Source organism: Lonchura striata, chromosome 19, assembly GCF_050655825.1.
Source record: "Lonchura striata isolate lonStrDom1 chromosome 19, ASM5065582v1, whole genome shotgun sequence".
Classification (NCBI taxonomy): Eukaryota; Metazoa; Chordata; class Aves; order Passeriformes; family Estrildidae; genus Lonchura; species Lonchura striata.
This window is the reverse complement of record NC_140721.1, coordinates 4,203,263-4,223,117: the sequence shown is the minus strand read 5'-3', so window position 1 is coordinate 4,223,117 and position 19,855 is coordinate 4,203,263. Positions and strand designations below refer to the sequence as shown.

General features: G+C 44.5%; 1 protein-coding gene across 2 annotated transcripts; it reads right to left on the bottom strand.

Annotated features, from left to right (window-relative positions):
• Nucleotides 1-3,089: 3,089 nt before the first annotated feature.
• Nucleotides 3,090-18,931, bottom strand: BLMH (bleomycin hydrolase). Of its 2 annotated transcripts, none has more exons than XM_021524959.3 (12): nt 18,886-18,931; nt 18,268-18,465; nt 17,801-17,910; nt 17,033-17,174; nt 15,779-15,867; nt 14,401-14,493; nt 10,738-10,893; nt 10,071-10,229; nt 9,905-9,972; nt 9,400-9,517; nt 7,666-7,735; nt 3,090-4,080 (listed from the first exon to the last, which is right to left on the bottom strand). In XM_021524959.3, the coding sequence occupies exons 1-12, from the start codon at nt 18,914-18,916 to the stop codon at nt 3,929-3,931; spliced, it is 1,386 nt and encodes a 461-aa protein (XP_021380634.1). In that variant the 5' UTR covers nt 18,917-18,931; the 3' UTR covers nt 3,090-3,928. The 2 variants fall into 2 exon arrangements, with proteins under 2 accessions (XP_021380634.1, XP_021380635.1); XM_021524960.4 differs by having other exon boundaries at nt 18,904-18,931.
• Between the last annotated feature and the right edge of the window lie 924 nt (nt 18,932-19,855).

Genomic DNA, 19,855 nt, shown 5'->3' with positions numbered 1-19,855 from the left:
TCCCTCCTGTGTCCTGCTTTCCAAAATAATCAGGATTGGTACTCACCTCCACTTGGCTGCAGCCAGGAAAGCCCCACGAGTTCGTGTCCTTGCCTGTGATTTTTCTCCACAGCCTTCCCTCTGTTTTGTCCTATTCCAGAAGGTTTGCAAGGACAGATCCTGCCATGCCTCACCCACCAAACCTTTCTGGAGGTCACAGCACAGTGTTTAATGTGCAAATATCCAGCTGTGGGTCAGACCCTGTGCTCTGGAGAGCAGCAATTTTTGTTTCTTGGGAGGATGGGTGGCACAAGGAATCTGCACCTTTACTTCCCAAACAGGTTTCCAGCTCACCACTGCTGGGAAACTGGAAGTGGTTTCCCAAATTCACTTTTCCTATCTTCTTACAAGAAATAAATTCTCTCTACTGAAAGCCCCTCTGCTCATTACATAATTATATCTTGGGTTTTAAAAATTTTTAGAGGGATTGTGACCTTTGTCTGATGTTTTTCTCCATCTCAGTCTCTGCTTAGAGTAGGTTCTTTTATGCCTTTTGGTTCAGGTGTTTTTTTCATTATCTTGTGCAGCAGTTACTGGGTTTGGTTTTGTTGTGTTTTTTCATTTTGAATTTCTTGCCAGTCTGCAGCCTTTGGGACATAATCGAAATAACAGACTGGAGATCTCCAGGCAAAACCCCTTAACCTTGTAACACCTTATTTATCTCACAAGTGAAAAACTTTCAGGGGCTGTAACTGAGCCAGCTCCAGAATCTCATGAAATCTGGGCATTGATGGGTGAAATTCTGATGATTTAGGGAAAGTATAAAAAAAGAGAAAGAAAATGGACTTTACACAAGACACACAGATAAAGCAGCTGCAGATTCCAGCACAAGGATGGGAATCATCACTAAATGACCTCATAAAGCAGTACCAACTGTACTGTGAGATCAGTGATGGCTCTGCAAGTGGCTCTGATTCACTACCAATAAAAGGGTTGGAACAATTTTCCAAATAACACAAACCAAACAAATCCTGCAATATTTGTTTATTCCCATCTTTCCTTACTTAGCAATCAGACTACATTTAGAAGCTAGTACAATTGGCTTTGGGATAAAAGAAATTCTGATTGCCCTTCCCTGCTATTTTCCACACTGTGCTGGGAAGCACATCTGGGAGTTGGATGAGTTTTGGAGAGGTTTTGTTATTTCCACTACCACTGTTTTAAGAGCACATTCCAATGGAGAAATCTGATTCCTAGAACCCACAAACCACCACTACACGTAACCTCTCCTCAGTTGCTTCATTAGGAATTGTTGTTATTTTCTGCCACTTGATTAAACCTGAGAGTTGACTTTCGTAATATTATCTGTCAATATTTGGCACCTGTCAGGGGAACTGTGTTTAAATTCTCACATGAAAACTGCATGGTTTTGTTGACAAACTGGAAAAGGAAACTATTAAGTCAGCTGGTTCCTCAGCAATCTAAACATCAAGCTTTGCAAAGGAGATATATATATATATGTATGTATAAACTAAGGGGAAAAAAGTCAGCATTGAAACACAGTGGGTACTAATTGTTTCCTTTTATTCTAACCAAAGCATCTTTTTAGCAGTTGTATGTTAACTTTTTCATAGTCTGGATTTAGATTTCATGGAACTTTCTTTGCTGAGTGACAACAAATCAGCAAGACAGGCTTATTCCCACATGACTTCCATTCCGTCCCTTGGAAAGTGTAATTTTTTATCATCTCTGAACAATTTCCTGTGAACTGACAGGGGTTAAGTGGCTTGTTCCTCCAGCACACCCTCAGGAGAAGTGCTGGGGCAATTCCTTGGGAGCAATCCCTGGCTGTGAACTCTCTCCCTCACACCTGGGGAGAGACTGAGGCTGTCCTTGGATGCAGCTGTGCCTCGTGCTGTGGTGCAGGACCCTGAGAACTTCCTCAGGCTCAGGAGGGAGCACACGGCAGCTCCATCATCACTCAGCTCTCTCCAGCCTCATCTCAGGGCTGCTGTTCTCATCAGAGAGCTCTGCCTCAGGACAAAATGGCAGTGACCCAGCAAAAGTCACATCAGCAGGGAATCATTCACAGGGAATCATTGCATCCACAGATTTTACCCACATTTCAAACATTAAAGACAACCCCAGCCACCTGTAGGTGTTCGTGGATAAGAAGAGCCTGCAGGCACCAATCCTCACCCAGTGTTTCCATGGCTGTCCTCCCACAGGCAGAGGAATATCCTTGACTTGGTGGCACCAGCACAAACCTCTGAACACTTTGTTCAACTGCCCCCAGAGGAAAAACCACAGCTCTCACCTTGGCATCTGCATTACTTCTAAAATTGTAGGGCATGAAGGCAGAAGTGTTGCTGCCAGATTGGCTTCGTTCCCCATAACGTGTTTCAGCCATGTGGATTTTCTGTGCTTATTTGAAGGGAAAAAAAAACCCCACAATACTATTGTATAAAGTGTACAGGGAAATATCTGGGCAAGAACTGGGGAGATAAGCACGGGCTGGACAATACTTTAAAATACTGAAACCAACAAAAACTGGCTTGGAATCAGTTTTGAGTTTATCAAGCTCAATCCTCATCAGTGCTATCACCAACAACAAAAATATCAATTAAACTCTGGAGAAAAAGTTAATTCTCCATGGTTGATATCATACTCATAGATAGCATAGAGGAAACGGAAGAACTGGTGTTAAAGTCATAAGTAGAAAGATCTTGAAGGACTAAAATTACTGACCTTTTGGAAGAGGAAAAAGCCCCAAAACAACCCATGCATTAGTCATAATGAAAATATTGTGCATAGCACAGCTTTCCAAGAGATCTGGCTCTGTGTCAGAGCCACCAGGGAGTAAAAGAACTGTTTGCTTGCCTTCACTCAGGTGACAGCACAAAGTGGAGGCTGTGCATGAGACCCCAGAAGGGTCCCTGGAGGATCATCTGCTCCATCCCCCTGCCCAAAGGAGGATCAGCTCCACCAGTGCCATTTCTGACATTTCTGTACGAGGTCTGTGATGGAGGCACCACACCCTCACTGCAGCTCACCAGCATCTTCCCATCCCATCAGCTCCATGCACCTCTTTAAAAGAGAAACCAGAACTGTCCCAGTCACTTTAGAAAGTGTTTATTCAAAAGCTTCATAGCACCATCTTGTTTTTTAAAACAACCAAATAAAATGCAGCAATTAAAACGTTGGTTTTTCTGTTGAGCATGACACTAACTCCACCTGTGAACATATTTATGGTTGTTCTTGCTAAAATAACTGAAAAATAGCGCTCCTGTGCACACAGACATAGCACTGGCCCCTGGGGGGTTATCCAGTCCCAGCTCAATAATGGAAGAATAAAACCAAGTGGAACTGGATACCTCAAGGAAACCGTTCCCCTTCCCCAATTCTGCCGGAAGAGAAAATTTTCTAAAGGTCATTTTTACAGTTTTAATTCATATGTCCGCCTCAAAAACTTCAGCAAAACTAAAAACGTAAATATATAAAACATTTTTGGGGAGTTCTTTTATAGGATAAGCCAGACCATAATTAGTTAATTATCTCAATATGTTTGCTCTAACAATCACCTAACTATTAAATTCTAAAGGGCCTTTAATGCCCATTTTTTCCTAGGGAGAACATCAGTCAAGATAATTTTACCACATTACTATGTTGATTTGCATTAAAAATTTAAGATAAAAATCAAACTGCCATTGACAGCACTTATCTGCTTTCATTCTGAGGTTTTTTTCCTTTTCCCTTTGAGTTTTGGAGCAGCCTGTCTGAGAGCTGGGATCAGTGAAGCGCTATTTCCCAAGGATCCTTAAGTTACATTTCAGGAATAGGGACCAGGCCAAGGGCTCGGTCTCGTTATTGTTTGGCTATGGCTTCCGACCACTGGAATTCTCTATTGCAGCTACTTCTGATGGCCATGGGGAGGCAAATGCTCCGTGTTTCACTTGGCCAAAGCCCCCATGGGGTCCCAGGCTGGCAGAACAATGGGCTCCTGCTGCATCACGGCCAGGATCTCCTCGGGCACGTGCTTCTTGTCCACCACCACCTCGTACACGTACTCGGAGAACCAGTCATCGGTCATGATCAGGTAACCTGGGGGGAAAACAGCATCACAGCACAGAGCCACTGCAGGAAAGCAGCCACAGACAAGCCTCACCTATGGATGATGCATTACACAGGTCCTGGTCATGCTGGCTATCTCTCAAAACACAGCAAAAAAATATCTGGAAGTTAACATACAGGATGTACTTTGTGTGCACTGAAAGGCCAGGCAAGAAGCCCAGCAGGAAAAACAAGAGCCAGAAGATCCATGATTTATGCTTGCTCTGTTAAAATGGGCATTGAGAATATTCAAGGGAATTACAAAGCCTTTAAGGCAGAGTGTAAAATTATTTGAATCTATTTGAGGCTTTAGAATTTTTCGGGTTTCTAAGAAAATGTTCTTGGTTTAGTTTTTGCAGTAAGAGGCAGCCACTGCTTTCCTCAAAGTCATTTAAATCACACTTCGGCTGAAGCAAATCCTAATTATCTCCCTTAATGTGAAAATAACAGTGAACACCCCTTGAACTGGGAGTGAGGGAAGTCACTTCAGCAGTTTTAGCAGAGAGCTACCACTGGAAACAAGCTATTCCAGGTGAAATAGGAATAAGAGTGGCTGTGAGAAAGGAAGCATTTAGGAGAGAGATGAGAAGGCTTTATGTAATAAAGTTCCTTGTGTCCTTATATTGTATCATCACACAATCAAATGAAACAAGAAAATGTCCAAAGAATATGGACAATAAATGCATCTATCGCCACCATCTTGTTTCTAAAGCAAGAGATCAGATAATCCCATAAATTAAAACCCCTATCAACTGTAACCCGAGCTAGAAGCCATTTTGGAAACACTGCTAAAGGGAGCTGCCTTGATTATCCTCTCTTCAGGATATGAGTTCTTGGGACACACAAAAACCTCTCCCTCCCAAGAGCCAACAAGTAATTGCACCCTTGAGAGGATTAATGAACTCTGCCTCTGACATCCTGTCCCTCGGAGCCGATTGGGATCGCGGCGTCTGAGCGGGGAGGAAGCGCCGAGCACGGCTCCAGAACATGCAAATAACCCAGGTTTGGGGAGGCCTGGGCAGTGCAGACCCACACACACACCCTACACACACCTGGGAGCACCCTGGAAGTCCCCAAGGGCTTTGGAGAAGCCACATTGTGCTTCTGCTGTAACTCCTGCCTGGGGAGAGCAAACAAACAGTGCCCCTGTGCCAGAGCACTTTTGGGATGAGATGCACAGACAGACACAGGGTGCCTACAGTTAAATCCTTGAAATGCCTTCCTGCAGGAGAGCAACACTCAATACAAGACATGAAAAGCCCAAAGGTTGCTGACTTCAAGCTGGAGGTGCATCCTAAAAAAACTCCTTTCATGCCAAAACAAGCAGATGGACCCCTCTCCACAGTGTGATTTAGTACTCCTCTCTTCCTTGCTTTTCAAAAAAGATATCCAATGGGATAAGCTGGGTTCAAAGTTAGGTAATAACATCCTGTGTGTCCCCAGAACAAAAGACTACTCACAATCATTAAAACTTGCCAGCGTGGCTGAAAAAGAGCCAATAAAACAGAGAGGAAATATTTGATTGGGAAGTGACTTTTTTACCTTAGAAAACAAACAGTGTTTGTCAGCAGCTGTGTTCATTCCTTGAGGAAAAATACACAGGGCTCCAGAAACACTTATACTAGAGATATAAATGTAATTCCTAAATACTTAGGAGAGGCAAAGCTGGGCTGGTTCACAGGGGTTCCCTTTCTCCAGGACAAGCAGTACCACAAGATTTCAGTTCTGCCCACTCTGGAGTGTGAACATATAACTGACTCCATCCCATAATTCCCAAAACAGGAGTCCAAGTCTTTCCAGTCTTGCACCATTCCTGTCAGGGGAAACAAGTGGCACCTGGCACCCTGGACTGTACCTGGAAGAACAGGGAATCCCACATGCTCTTTCCTCACAAGAAAGTAATTTCTTTGCTCATTGTTTAATGACTCAAGTGCAGTCCCTGGTGTTTTGCTGCAGGCTGGACCTCGATCACCCTGTCCAAGAAATCCTGGGAGCTGAGGCTTACTCCTATCCCCACACCCAGCTGGATTGTGCCAAGTTTAGCATCATTCCTGGCTGACTCTTCACTGATGTGGACTCTGGTTTCTTTTGCTGGACTTGCCCAAGCACAGCTTTCCAATTCCTTAACAAGGCAGATAAGATAAAAATCTTAACTCTTATCAACAGTGAGACACAGACTCAGTGGCACTGCAAGACAGCTCAGGCAAACTCTTGAGTCCTCACCCTCCTACACAGCTACTACTGGACACTGAAGAATGGAAAGTAAGGGCAGGAAGGAGAAGAAACCTCATCAAGTTGAGTCACAGTCCCTGAAGGGATTTAAGTGATGTGTAGATGGGACATTTGGGGACCATGGTTCAGTGGGGACTTGGCAGTGCTGGGTGAACAGTTGGACTCTTTTGGAAATTAAAAGGGTTTTTCCAACCTAAATGATTCTGTGGCTCTCAGTTACCTCTCCCAGTGCCCTGGAGGACACGTCCAATTGCCTTTTGCTCCAGAGCAGCTCATTTGGTCATACCCAAGAAAATCACTCGGGGATTTAAGCTCCCTGATAAAAAAGCAGTCTGAAATAAGAGTCAAGCTTCCTAATTCTGATGGGATTTTCTGTCAAGGCATTTCTCCAGGGAACTCCCTAAGCAAAACAAAGCCTAGTCAGGGAGCAAGACTTCCCAGAGACTGTGGTGTCCCCCAGTACAAGGCAGATAAAGGACAGTGATTCACCCTGCAAAGTCCACACAGATGCCATGGGGACAAGACAGGGCAGGGTTTATTCAAGTCACTCTGGGCTCCCATTTTATTTCAAAGGAACGACCAGCTCCTCTTACACAGCTCATTCTTGAGAGGAGAGTGTGGGTCTGGATGCTGCAGCACACAAGTGCCACAGCTCAGTCCCAGCCCAGCAGGCACCACTTGTAGCAGTGTCAGGGTTCAGCTGCTGCCCTGTGCCACTGATGTTACCTCAGCATCGATTTGGCTTCTTTATTTAATCTAACATTCCAAAGAACATTTCACTACTGACATATTGCTGAGCCTTGAAGGCTGAGCGTCAACAGTTTCATTGTTTTGTGAAGTCTGAAGATTTTTATTGGAATACTTTGCTGTGAATGGATACAGTTAACTCAGAACAGAAACTACTGCAAGACCAAGAAACCACAACATAAATTAGGACACTTCCAAGAATATTCTATGTTTTCCTCTGAGTTGTTGATGTTATTGAAAAGCTTATAAATAAGACCACATCCTAAAACAGAGTTCTCCAAAAATAGTCTATTCTCAAAAGAAAGCCAAGACATCCTGGGAAAGTTTTGCCACATCAAATCTTACAAGCATGACATTTGGGATTAATGTGCAGCAGAAAAATGTGGCCAACAGTGACTTATTCCTGGGGACAGAGTCTGGCCTGGCACACTCACCACTGAGGCTGTGCCATGGCTGAGCCCACATCTGGCCTTACTCAGGAGATAATAAAAATCATGGAGTTCTCCTCCACTCCACGTAGGAAAAGCTGCCTGATTTGTCTTTGCCACATCCTTATTTCCAAACATTCAGCTTTCTGCTCTCATGACTATAAATTACCTTTATTGCCACGGTCTTCACCCCAGGAGTTTTCCACTCTCCATTTTTCAAATGCATCTTCTTGCCCATCCTGTGCCAAAACAAGCCCATGACATTCAGTGCTGAAGGAGAGGCCTGAGCAGGCAACCCCTTCCACATCCAAATCCAGCACCAGGAAAACACAGAGCTCCACTCCTGAGAGTCCCAGAGGTTTCTTGCTAATGGCTGGAGAAATGCCATTTTATAAAATACTCACCTACCTACTTAGATAAAATGTGGTGAAAAAGAGAGTCTGCAATCAATACTTATTTCATCAGGAAGCTGAAATTTAACTAAATTCTAGTTTGGATTGAACTGACTCACAGAATTTAAGCTGCTGTCCCTGTCCCACATCAGGGCATGGGGGAAATTAAACACAGCCTGCACAACTTGCCTGAACTGGGAATCAGAGGAAAAGAACAAGGAACTGTCAGAATTCAGAACAGCATTGGTAAGAGCAAGTGAAACCCTTCAAGAATCCAGCTGAAGGACACAGCTCCAAGTCTGGTGCTGTGCACTTAAAATATTTTAATACAAAAAAATAACCTGAAAAACACCCCATAAATCCATTTTTAATATTGAATGGAATATTGTTGTAATGCTTCTATTCTCCCTTGAAAAGAGAGAACAGTCCTTAAGATGGGACACTCGAGAGCTCCCAGATCAAGGATATCAACTCTGGATGCTCTCAGAGAGAAACTAGGAAGAGCACATTCACATACAATAACTTTTTAATCAAAAGGTACATTTAATCCACATCAATTTTTGATGTTAGAAAATGGTATTTGTTTTTTATCTTCAAAGCCTTCTTATAAAAAAAGTCAACCCAAAATATTACATTTTACAACTCAGTTTCTCAAAGCCCCTTCAGATTAAGATTTCTAAGTACCAACTACAAAGTTTTCCTTGTTTTTCAGTTAGATATTTACGGAAGTGTTCGTGCAAGCTGATATACAATGAAAGTGTTAAGAGTTCAGAATGCAGAAAACAGGAAAAAATTATATTGAGTTGTAAAAAGTAACTTGGAACATTCTTATGATTCAGCAGTTCCATCTCAAGTCTCAGAACTCCACAGCTCAGGCAAACTTGTTCAGTGCTGTGCAAGCTGTTATTTCTCAAGCCAAGGTCAAGCTGGACAGGAAGAGATCACTTCAAAGAATCTTTAATAATGACAGCTTCTGGAAATAAATGGAAACATCAACTTTGCAGATAACCCTGAGTTGTAAGTTTTTGCATGCTTCTTTTTACGTCATTATGTGCTTTGTTATGGTGCCAGGAGCAGATCTAGCTGTGGATTCATCTCAGCCTGCTTGCCACAGAGCTATGCTGGACACCATTTCCCTTCTCTAATTAGAGGTCAGAGATCACATGCCAGGGACCTGCAGGAGGTTAATCCTGCTGCAAAATGCCTCCTACCAGCATTTTAACAGGACCTTCAGGCTCTAAGCCAGACTGGATTAATCATGCAGTGGTTGTCCAATCAAAGTTTGTGGGTAAAAGGAAAAGTCCTTTGACATGTCTAAAATTCTCCCCTCCTTGTTAAATATTTGTAGTCCTGAACACTCAGACACAAACAACACAAAGGGAATAAACAACCAGGCCTTGTGCACCAGGGGGCTGTGGCACACTGAGTGAGCCCAGGACACAAAGAAGCTCCCAGGATATTCCAACACATGCCTGCCAGCACCAGAACTCCAGGAGGGAGAGAGACTCTACCTTCTCAGTGACAGCCGTCAGGACCATGGCATGGGTCATCAGGGATTCTCCAAAGATCAGTCGTTCTGCTTTGTTCATGTTCTTGATGGAGACACCAAACACCAGCTCGTGATTAAATCTAGCAGAAAGACAAATAAGCCACATGAGAAAGGATGCAGGAGGAGCTCTGACAAAAGGAATCAGGAGACTGCCATGTGCTGGGAGCCACTGCACAACCAATTTTAATGTCAGAATAAGTGCAAAACCTGATGCCTTTAGGAATCTCTTTCACCATATATCAAACATTTAAATAAGTAATAATATTTAACAACTACTCATAGAGTATCTTGAAAGGATTCAGATTAAACTAACAAGTAAAAAAAATTCTGCTACTGCTGAATTACTTACATTTCCTCTTTTGGGGTATATAATCTAAAGTATGTACAAATCAGTTCTTTGAGCAGCTAGACTGTTCATGTCCTCACTGAGTATCCCAAATGACAGCCTGCTTGGATTCTCTACTCACATATTCAGGTCATTGATTCCCAGCTTGCCACAGAAGTGCTTTGCCACATCACAGCCAAACCACACAGCCTGCAAAGAGAAGGAAGGGTCACGTCTGGGCCAAATCCCCAGGAGTTTTACATGGCATGGGCTGCACTGTGCCATCCACAAAGAGAAACCAAACCCACCTCGCCATCCTTAATAGAGGCTGCAGCCAATTTCTTCAGGACCTCCACAGGCTGGTTGTTGTAGAGAGTTTTCCTTCCTCCAGCCATGTTGCCCAGGTACTCCACTGTGTAGAGCCTGTTGTAGGGATTCTGGGGTCGAGGATCGTTCACTAGACAAATCTGCCAAAAAACCAAGATGTCATAAAATAAGGTGCAATATTAACTGAAATCTTTGAAGATTGAAACTAGAAGGATTTCAGGGAATGGCTTTTCTCCCAGCCAGCTGTCTGCCCCATTAGCAAACAAGTCAGTTGGCTGAAATAAGAGGTTTCTTAAGGTTGTTTGTTGGGGCTTTTTTTGCTTTGTTTTTACAAGTTCACCTCGTAACTGTGGCAGAGCAGCTTTGCATGTTATTCCTTCTCTGATGTCTGCCTTATGACCTATTACAACTGATTAGGTCATTGCATATTTTATCATTACAAAACCACCATGGACTGCAACACAAGATCCCAGATAATTGAAGGGTAAAACACAAACAGCACAACAGGGAGAATAAACACTCTGACTTGGGCCAGCTGTGCCCATTCCAGGTGCTGCAGCTACAGAGCAGACACATAGTGGCAACAGTGGAAAATAAATGGCTTAGCAGCAAAAAAGAAGGCCTTGGAAAGTTTTCAGCATCCCCAACCTTATCCTCCATGTTGAAGTAAGGCTTCACATGCTCGTTGTAGAACTGCACCGGGGTCATGGGGCCGTATTTGTGGTAGTTCTTCTCCTTATCCCGGAACTCCCAGCAGAAAGTCTCCGGAGGGCTGCCCAGGCAAGTGCTCACTATTCTGAATACCTGCCCAGAGAAGCAAACAGCTGTGAGCCTGCTGGAACATGCAGCTGTGCCTCTCCTACCACAGCAATGCCACTGGAGCATGGATTTCTCCACATGAGAGCCAGCTGGAGAAATGGGATCTTAACGGTCGCTTTTGAGCACATGAAGAAACACACACATCGATTATCTGCATTCAGCTCCTGAAATCTTGGTGTTTCAGCAGTTCAAAACCAGTGCGAAAGGCCTCAGGAAAATCAACAGAGCTTCTTTCTCCACTCTCACACTTCCTGTTCTCAGGCAAAACAGAAACTCACTGATTCCAGGTTATCCTAGGAATGCAGCAGCCCAAAGCAAAATACAGGGCACTTCCCAGCCTTGTTACAACATTTAATAAGTAATTCTGAAGCTCCTCCAACACTGCCAGAGAAACTTTATCAAAATGATTCTCTAAAGGCTTGAGAACAGCATCACCTGTTGCACCAGGTGGCTTACCCCAAGCAGAGACAAACCAACCTTTTAATGTGGGCATTTTATCCCAGTGGTGTTTCCCCTGTACTAATTCATTTTTATTGTAATGTTCATTTGGATTTCAAAGATGGGCCTTTGCTTCTTTTCAAAACCCTAGAATAACCCCCTCATCTCTTTTAATACATTTAACAACATCTTATGCAATTCCATTCCATCTCCCTGCCTGCTGCCTGTGACATCCTTTGCAGCTGGCAGCTATCTTTGGATTTTTAGCACAAAAAGTTGACCAGATTTCAAGTCATCAGCCTCCCTGCAAGTCAGAATATAAAACTGCATTTCAGAACCACTACTGTACTTTCTCACAGGGCTTATCAGAAAATGTGCCAACACTGGCAGTGAAACCACATGAGTGTCTTTAAAGATACAGAGCAGGACCTGTCACAGGTACTCTGGGGACAAGGAATTTAATCACAGTTAAACAGGTTCAAATCTGTTTTATTTCAGCTGACTTTGATCTTCAGCTCTGTCCATGTCCTGAGCACAGGTCTCTTCCTTGCAAGGAACCATCAGGTTATTTAAAATAAGAGAGGGAGTAAAATCTGAGCTGCACCTTCTCCACTGGGATCCAGCTCCTGTGGTCTGTGCCAGCCTTCCCAGCCTGGCAGACTTCACACTTACACAGCGGAGTAGACACAATACCTTTCCCAAAGCTGATTTAACTCTTTCTGGAGTGATCCTAAGGTTCCATAAGAACTAGCTGTATGTTAATGTGCTCTTTGTGCTGGCAGCAAAAGGAGTGCAATGCTCCTGCTAAATAAAAGTGTTCTTGCTTCGAGCAATTTAAGAAAATAAGTGAAAAGATTAATTACAGGTTGAAACAAGGGTGTGGGCATAAGGCTTCTACTGCAGGAGCTCACACATTTCTCAATAAATATGGTAAAAAGCAAACATAAACCCCTGAACTACTATAAATATTTAATTTTGCACAGACTGCACAAAAGGTACCATTTGCTGTGGCTACACCCACATTACCTCAGATAACCGCAAGCGCTGAGAGATGAGGACATGAACACAAATTAAGCAAGGAAAAAAAAAAAAGAGAAAAAAAGGCTTTCCTTGCCTAAAAGGAGAGCAGAAACCAAATGGTCTCCAGCCAGAGGAAGGAAAATGATGGAGACAGAAGTCTCCAGTGAACAGAGGCACTGGAGCCTGGAATTGCCTCCCTCAATTGTTTTGCCACCACACCCAATATAGGCCCTCTCTTCATATCTCACAAGCTTCCTCTACTAATAAATAAAATAAGCATATTTAAACTAAAAGGTGATTTACATTGCCCTAGTGACAACTAGAAGCAAGATAAAGCAATGATAGAGTGGCTTGTGCTAAACCCCAGAATAAATGAGGAGGGGAAAAGGAGGACACTCCTGATAAGGAAGAGTCTGCAAAGGAGAACAGCAAAGGAAGAAAAATCCTATGAACTACAACAGATTTCAGCTTCTGACCCGCTGTGCACTGCTTTGATAAGAATGTTTATACAGTTCTGGAGTGAATATTTAATCCCATGTTCCACAACAATTGCCCCATTTCAGTTTGAGTGCTGCTCCCAGCCGAAGCAAACCAAGATTTTCTATGCAAATAGAACCTCCCAGAAAAAACCAAGCTCTGCTTTGCCACAAAAATACAGAGGCAATGCCACTCACACTCATCTAAACACATGCAAGTCACCTTTACTACTGCAGGAGAAAATGCTGAGTTTACCTCGGAGAATTAAGCAGAACCATTTACAGAACAGAAACTGCAGTTAAGAACATTTCATGTCAGTTCCAGATCTCTTGTCAGAGGGCAAGAAGCTCTAAATAAACGAAGAAACATTTAACAGTGAACCGTGTGTCCCTGCCCTAAGAATGACCATCTCTAGGAAGCTTTTTATGTTTGCTGCAGAATCCCCCAAGGCCTTTTGGACACACAGTGCATGTAAATTACATTAATTCACCTTTGAACTAAGTGCAGATTGACAACATTCTGGGGTAGGCTCAAAGCACAGCATTCTTAAGGCATGAATTTCACAACGGTTTTGATGAAACCCAAGGAACACAAATCAGTTTTCTTCTTTTACCCTAACCTTAAAAGTGGATAAAAAGAAGCTACACAAGTTTACATGAAGTGCAAAGATGAATTTCCAAAACCCAAACCAACACAGTTTAATATGGAACTAAAACTCTACAGAGATAGCCCAAGGCAGATTCTGCCTAAAAGTGATGTACAGTGGATTACAGAAAAAGCTAACACACAACACCAAAACATTTGATTTCTCAATTCATCTAAAGACATACATTTAACCACTGGGTCACTTGGCATTATATGTTTGAGAAATAAATTAAATACATACTTTTTCTAAAGTGCATGGACTCAGTCACACTAAACAGCCCCAAGTTTAAGTTTTTTTTGGCAGTTTAAGAATCAAAAATGAGCAGCACAGGATGAGAAAAATGATGAGGGTTTTTGTGTGAGCAGGAGGAGGTTCAGGCACTGCAGATACACTGACAGTGATGGAGCCAATTCACAGCCAAAACCATGCTGCAATTCATTCCTCTGCTGCCCCCCAGGATCAGCCCTCAGCTGGGCTCAGCCTTGTGCAGACACCTCCCTTCTGTGGTTCTTTTCTGCTCTCTTGTGGGGAATCCTTGCACAACACTTGTGCTACAAGATTTAAATTCAAAGCCATCAGAATGCAAATTTCAACCTTTCCTGTTATTTCTAAGAGCCTGACAGGCCACTCTTTTAATCTCTCAAGGGACAAAATGATGCTTTTCCCACAGCAAGGAGCAAATATCTGTAAAACATAATTCTGAAACCTATGGAGTCAAAATATTTAGAAAAACTCAGGATGAAGTAAGCAATAAGCCACTGCAAAACAAATTCACCTGAACAGCTCCAAGAAGACTTTGTTAAGCAACAAGAGGCACTTGTTTTGGCTGATCTAACAGCTACACAACAAAAGTAAGTAATCATCCATTACAGCCCTGTGTTCCAAGTTTCATGTCACACCAGTTTATTTACCTCTTCTATCATCATGTCCATGGCAGCACAAATTTCTCCTTTGCTTCCTCCACTTTCCACCATATTTCTTAGCCTCAAACAGTATTCTCTCATCTGTTTAAAGAGAAAGCCACTTTGTTATGAAAGGTGTGAAGGGTGTCACCTGATTATTTGCAGGGCTTCCTACCTGCTTGTTTCTAGCACCTATTTTATGCTTCATAACGTGTTTTCAAAATGAAAATATCTTCCAGAAGCTTTGTTAGAGATTGAGTCATTAAAAAAATAACACAATAATTGAATGCTGTTAAAGTAAAATACAACCAAAAAATTAACAAATAGTCACAATTCAATTACCATTTCCAACCATGATGTGAGGCTTGCAGCCATTAAGCTGTTAAAGCTTGATTTCTCTCAGTCCCGTAAGTGATGCCACAACATCCACACACACCAGCACATCTGTGACTCACAGAACACACTTTCCTCATACTGACACTTTTATTTTACAATTCTAATGCATAATTGATCTCTTGGCTGATGAAAAGAAAGGGGCATTTCCCCACTGCATGCACAGCTGCAGTCAGAGCAGCACAAGCTTCCCATTAGTGTCACCATCCATAAGGCCAAGAATAGTGATGAGGCTCCCTCAGGACCAGCTGCTTTGCCATGCTCAGGATTAGAACATTAACAACATTTAAAATGTCCAAGCTCATTCCACCACGTATTTTGCATTTTTTATGTGGATTTCAGGAGGCAGTTTTCCCCAAGCATGCAGCATATGAACTGGAAATGTAGCAAACTGTAAAAAATGTCTGAATTGCCTCTTTCATCTAGCTACCTACGCCAGCCTCTTCCCAGGCTAATTCATTTCTGCAGTTCAGGGAGAGAGTTAACACCTTCCTTCAGACAAAGCTGTGCACTTCTATAACGAAAGCTCATTTTTAACATGCAGTGTTTTTAAAATACATTTTTTCCTCCATCTTTTTCACCACATTTGGCAGTCATCTCTAGAAACCTTGGCACACAGGGAGAAGAGATACTGAAAGGGTGGGAAAGAGACACTTAGACACCATGTGCTGGTTTTGCAGAAACAGATTTAAGCAGCCAGATGCCAAGAAATCTCTGGAAATCTGAGGATTAGGAATAACTGCTATTAAAAGCACAAAAGGTACTTTCAAGCTACTGAAGCCTGACAATGGACATCTTCCATAATCTCACCTTCCTGCTCCATGTTTCAAGATTAACATCAGACTTTGCTGAGACTTTAGGCTGCTTGTAAATAAATTTAAGTTGCTGAGATGTAATTAAAACTTTGGTCAATAAGGATAAAGTGGTTTGAAACATTTGGAGCAGGGTCATTCCCATCCCCTCCCATAAGTTTTATCATCTAAATCAATTTTACCTTATGATTCAAGATCTCGTTCATCCTTCTGGTAGCCTCTGTGGTGTGAGACTCTGGGAAGTATTTCTTGGGGACAACACCATACTTCTCTAAAAGAAATAAAACTACAAGTTAACAACTGGCTTTTTCACACAATAGATGCTCCTACTGCTCATACCCATATGAAGATAAAGAGAGTTTAGGTTTGTGCAAAGATTATAACAGAAAGGCTCTTATTTAATGGTTACAAGTACCCAAAGTTTACTTTTTAATTTGTGACTGAATCTTGACCTCTGATCGCATTCCACAGGGATCCCAGAACGTGAAATCCCTGAACTACTCAGTATTATTTAACTGAACACTTAAAAGTTCTGAATTAATTAGTGCTTTAGGAAGTCCTGTTCACCAGGAAAAAAAAAACCTTGATTACTTTAAAATTAATCTCCTGAAACACCTTCTAAAGAACTGGGCCTCCTGTGAATCACACCATGTAAATTATCTAAGGTTAAAACTGACTTCCCAGTCTCCTTTCCTCCTCAACATTTAAAAAACACCAGCAGCAGCTTAATGGCTTCCTACCTGAGAGTACCACTCACTGTGCAAGGCTCTGGATGTACCAGCAGCAGCCAAAAATCTCTGCCCTGATTAAGTATTTATAGTAATGGGATGAGGAAAAAAGGAACCTCCAGGCTTCAAAGAAACAAATTCCTTTTGTGATTCTAAATTTGTATTATTGCCTTGTTGATTTACAAAGGTGCACATTGTTTCACAACACAAATGAGAGCAAGTGCTGGTGTAATTAAGCTTTGTAAGACCAGCAGTGCCACATTCCACACCAATTCCTTCTCACTGATCTTTATACCAACTTCAGGCTGTAATTCCAAGTAGTTTTCCTTTGTAAACACACCTGGGTCCAGCAGTGCCCTAAAGACTGTACATGGCTGTAAATAAATGAGGATGAGTTGATGACTGGAGGAAAAGGGTATTGAACCCTTTCATTAAATCGAAAGCCAGGGCTATCTAATTATTTGCTGATCTTCTGAGCTTTTATCATCAAGAGGACTATGCAGGAGGGATGCCAGACAAGATTTAAACTAAATATTTATAATCTGGCTCCCAAAAAGTCTTTGATAAAAAAAAATACGGTGGTTAATGGCATCATGTGCCTTAGCCATTTCCCAGGCCTCAAGAGCAATTTTTTTATTCTATTCCATCCCCCATGTCTCAAAGCAGACTGCAGTTTCAAGAAGAGCTCCTTGTGACCAGTTCTCTCACCAATAATGTTGACCAGCATATCCCACTGTCCACCATCATTCGTGGGGTTGGAGAGCAGGAATTGCACCAGTCTTCCTTCCACTGGCTCCTTTTTCTGAGCTGTTTCCACAAAGGCATTTAAAAAGTAGTAACAACGTTCAACCTGAAACACAGACAAAAAAACCACAACCCTTTCAAGTCTGATATATTATGCATTCATGAATTGCTGAGTATTCAGTTCTTTGCAATTACAGAACAGATGAAGCAATTTTCTGCTCATACAATGAAGTTCTCATTTTCCCCTCTAGCATCCCTATAAAATTCTTTGTTAGACCAAATGTTTAGGAGTGACTTCACACAAGAGCTTGAGGATAGGGGAACAGGAAACAGAAGTTATGCATAAAGCCTGACCCAAACTAGCACTAGATATGCTTAATTTCCCTTAGAGGGGAGAAGCAGGCACACAGCTCACCCATCAGGTCACAAGCACAACTGAAACCTCAGAGCTACAGTCATGTTTCCCCTGAAGCACCCAAAGGTAACTTCTGAAACATACAGAACTCTTGAAAAAAAATGACTTCTACTGCTCCAAAACATCAACATCTTGAAAACTTTTTTCTCAAGCTGAAAGTGCCACTTTGCTTAACCACCTGCATTTAAAACACATTTTTAAGGAACTTTTGAAGTTTCTTCTCACACACACTAAAACAATGCAGCCTAAAAGAAGCTCTGTCCCAACACTAACACCTGATTGCATAAGCAACCCTACAACAACCTACATGACTGTACCTTATCCCAGAAAAAGAGATAGGACTGGCTGAACTCAAACTCTTCAATGTTGTATTTCTTCATGAAAGGAAGACGCATTGCGTTGAGGCAGGAAAAGATCCAGCATCTCCCTGAGAGATCAAAGGAACACGAATTAAACTGGAACACCTGTGCTCGGGAGCTGCACAACAATTCCTTTTACCACGAGATTCATGACACAGTTCTGCCTCGAGCCTTTGGCTGGGCTTCTTACAACACCAAAACCCTCTGAAGGTGTTCTGAAATCTTTTATTGCGAGCACATCTCTCAGTTACGCCACGCAGAAGGGAAAAGACGCAAACGCTGCAGGTCTGATGTGCGATGCTAACTCAGGAGGATGCTGCAGGAATTCGACTTTTCCCCAAAGCCCGGACAAAGGGCTGTGGAGCAGCTCCATCAGTGTTAGGAGTCAGCCCCCAAACACCACCCCCGGCCCTGCCCGCCCTTACCGGAGTTCTTCTGGTTGGTGACGGGCTTGCCCTCGGCGGGCACGGCGTGCTGGAACACCTGCACGGTGTCCTGCACCACCTGCCGCTGCAGGCACACCTCCAGCGGGTCGTTGCATGTCGCCACGTTCTGGGCCAGCAGGAACTGCGGCTCGGCCCGCAGCCGCCGAGTGAAGGCGACGGCCTTCTCCGTGCTCAGCCCTGCGGGACAGCGGGGCACGGTCAGCGCCGGGGCACGGCCACCCTGCCGGCCGCGCACCCCGCTGGCACTCACACACACACAGACACACACACACACACACATACACACACAGACACACACACAGCCGCTGCCAGCCACCGCGGAGCTAACGGGGAGGCTCCCGTCCCGCCCCGTTATCCCTGCCCATAGCCCCCGTAAGGTCCCGGTAACGCCTCGCCTCCCCCTCAGTAATTCCCCCCCTACCCAACTTATTGCTGAGGTAACCACCAATCTCCCAGCCCCCGCACGGGCCGGTAGCCGCCTCCCTACCCCGGGAATTACCGTCCCCTGACCCACTGCTAAGGCACCATGAGCACCACCCCCCTTTCCCCGGTCACCGCCCCCCATCCGAGGTACCGCCGTAGCCCTCACGGACGGACCCCCCGGCCGCCCCTCACCGCGGGCGTTCATGGCGGCACCGGCAGCACGATCCCCAGGCGGAAGCGGCTCTTATAGCGCCGGCACCGGAAGCCGGAAGAGGGGCCCGGGGCCGCGGCCGGGGGCGAGGGGGGGAGCGGCGGCGGGAGGGCGGACGGCGAGAAGCGAGGGACACGTTTGGTGCGGGGGAGCCGGTGGGACGGCCCCTCACAGAGAGCCCCTCACCATGGCGCCTCACATCAGTCCCTGACAGCGACCCCTCACACGGACCCTTCTCACAGGGACCCCTCTCGGCGGCCCCTCACACTGATCCCCTCACGGGGACCCCTTAAACCGGCCCCTCACAGGGACCCCTCACAGGGACCCTTTACATGGACCCCTTATACCAGCCCCTCACACGGACCCCTTTCACAGAATCCCCTCTCGGCGGCCCCTCACACGGACGCCCTCACAGAGAGCCCTCACACCGATCCCCTCACATGGACCCTTCTCACAAGAATCCCTCTCAGCAGCCCCTCACACCGATCCCCTCACATGGATCCCTTAAACCGGCCCCTCACAGGGACCTCTTGCACAGATCCTCACACTGGCCCCTCACACAAACCCCTCTCACCGGCCCCACTTGCCAGCCCTTCACAGGGACCCCTCACACCCACACAACCCCGGCTCCAGAACATTCCCCCCTCACACCCCTCACACCCACACAACCCCAGCTCCAGAACATTCCACTCTGCCTGCAGTCCTTGGCCCCCCCGCCCCGAGGAGCATCAGTGCCAGGGGCTGTTTGTGGCACAAGCTCGTGTCAGTGCCAGGGGCACAGGCTCTGGTGTCACCCTGGGTGAGTGGCACCCATCCGGAGCACCCCCATCCTGCTGTCCCCAGGTCTATCTGCATTCCCTGTGCTGCAGATCAACAGGAGGGTTTGGGACAGCTCTCCACAGCTGCTGGTGTTGAGACCAAGTGCCCAGGAAC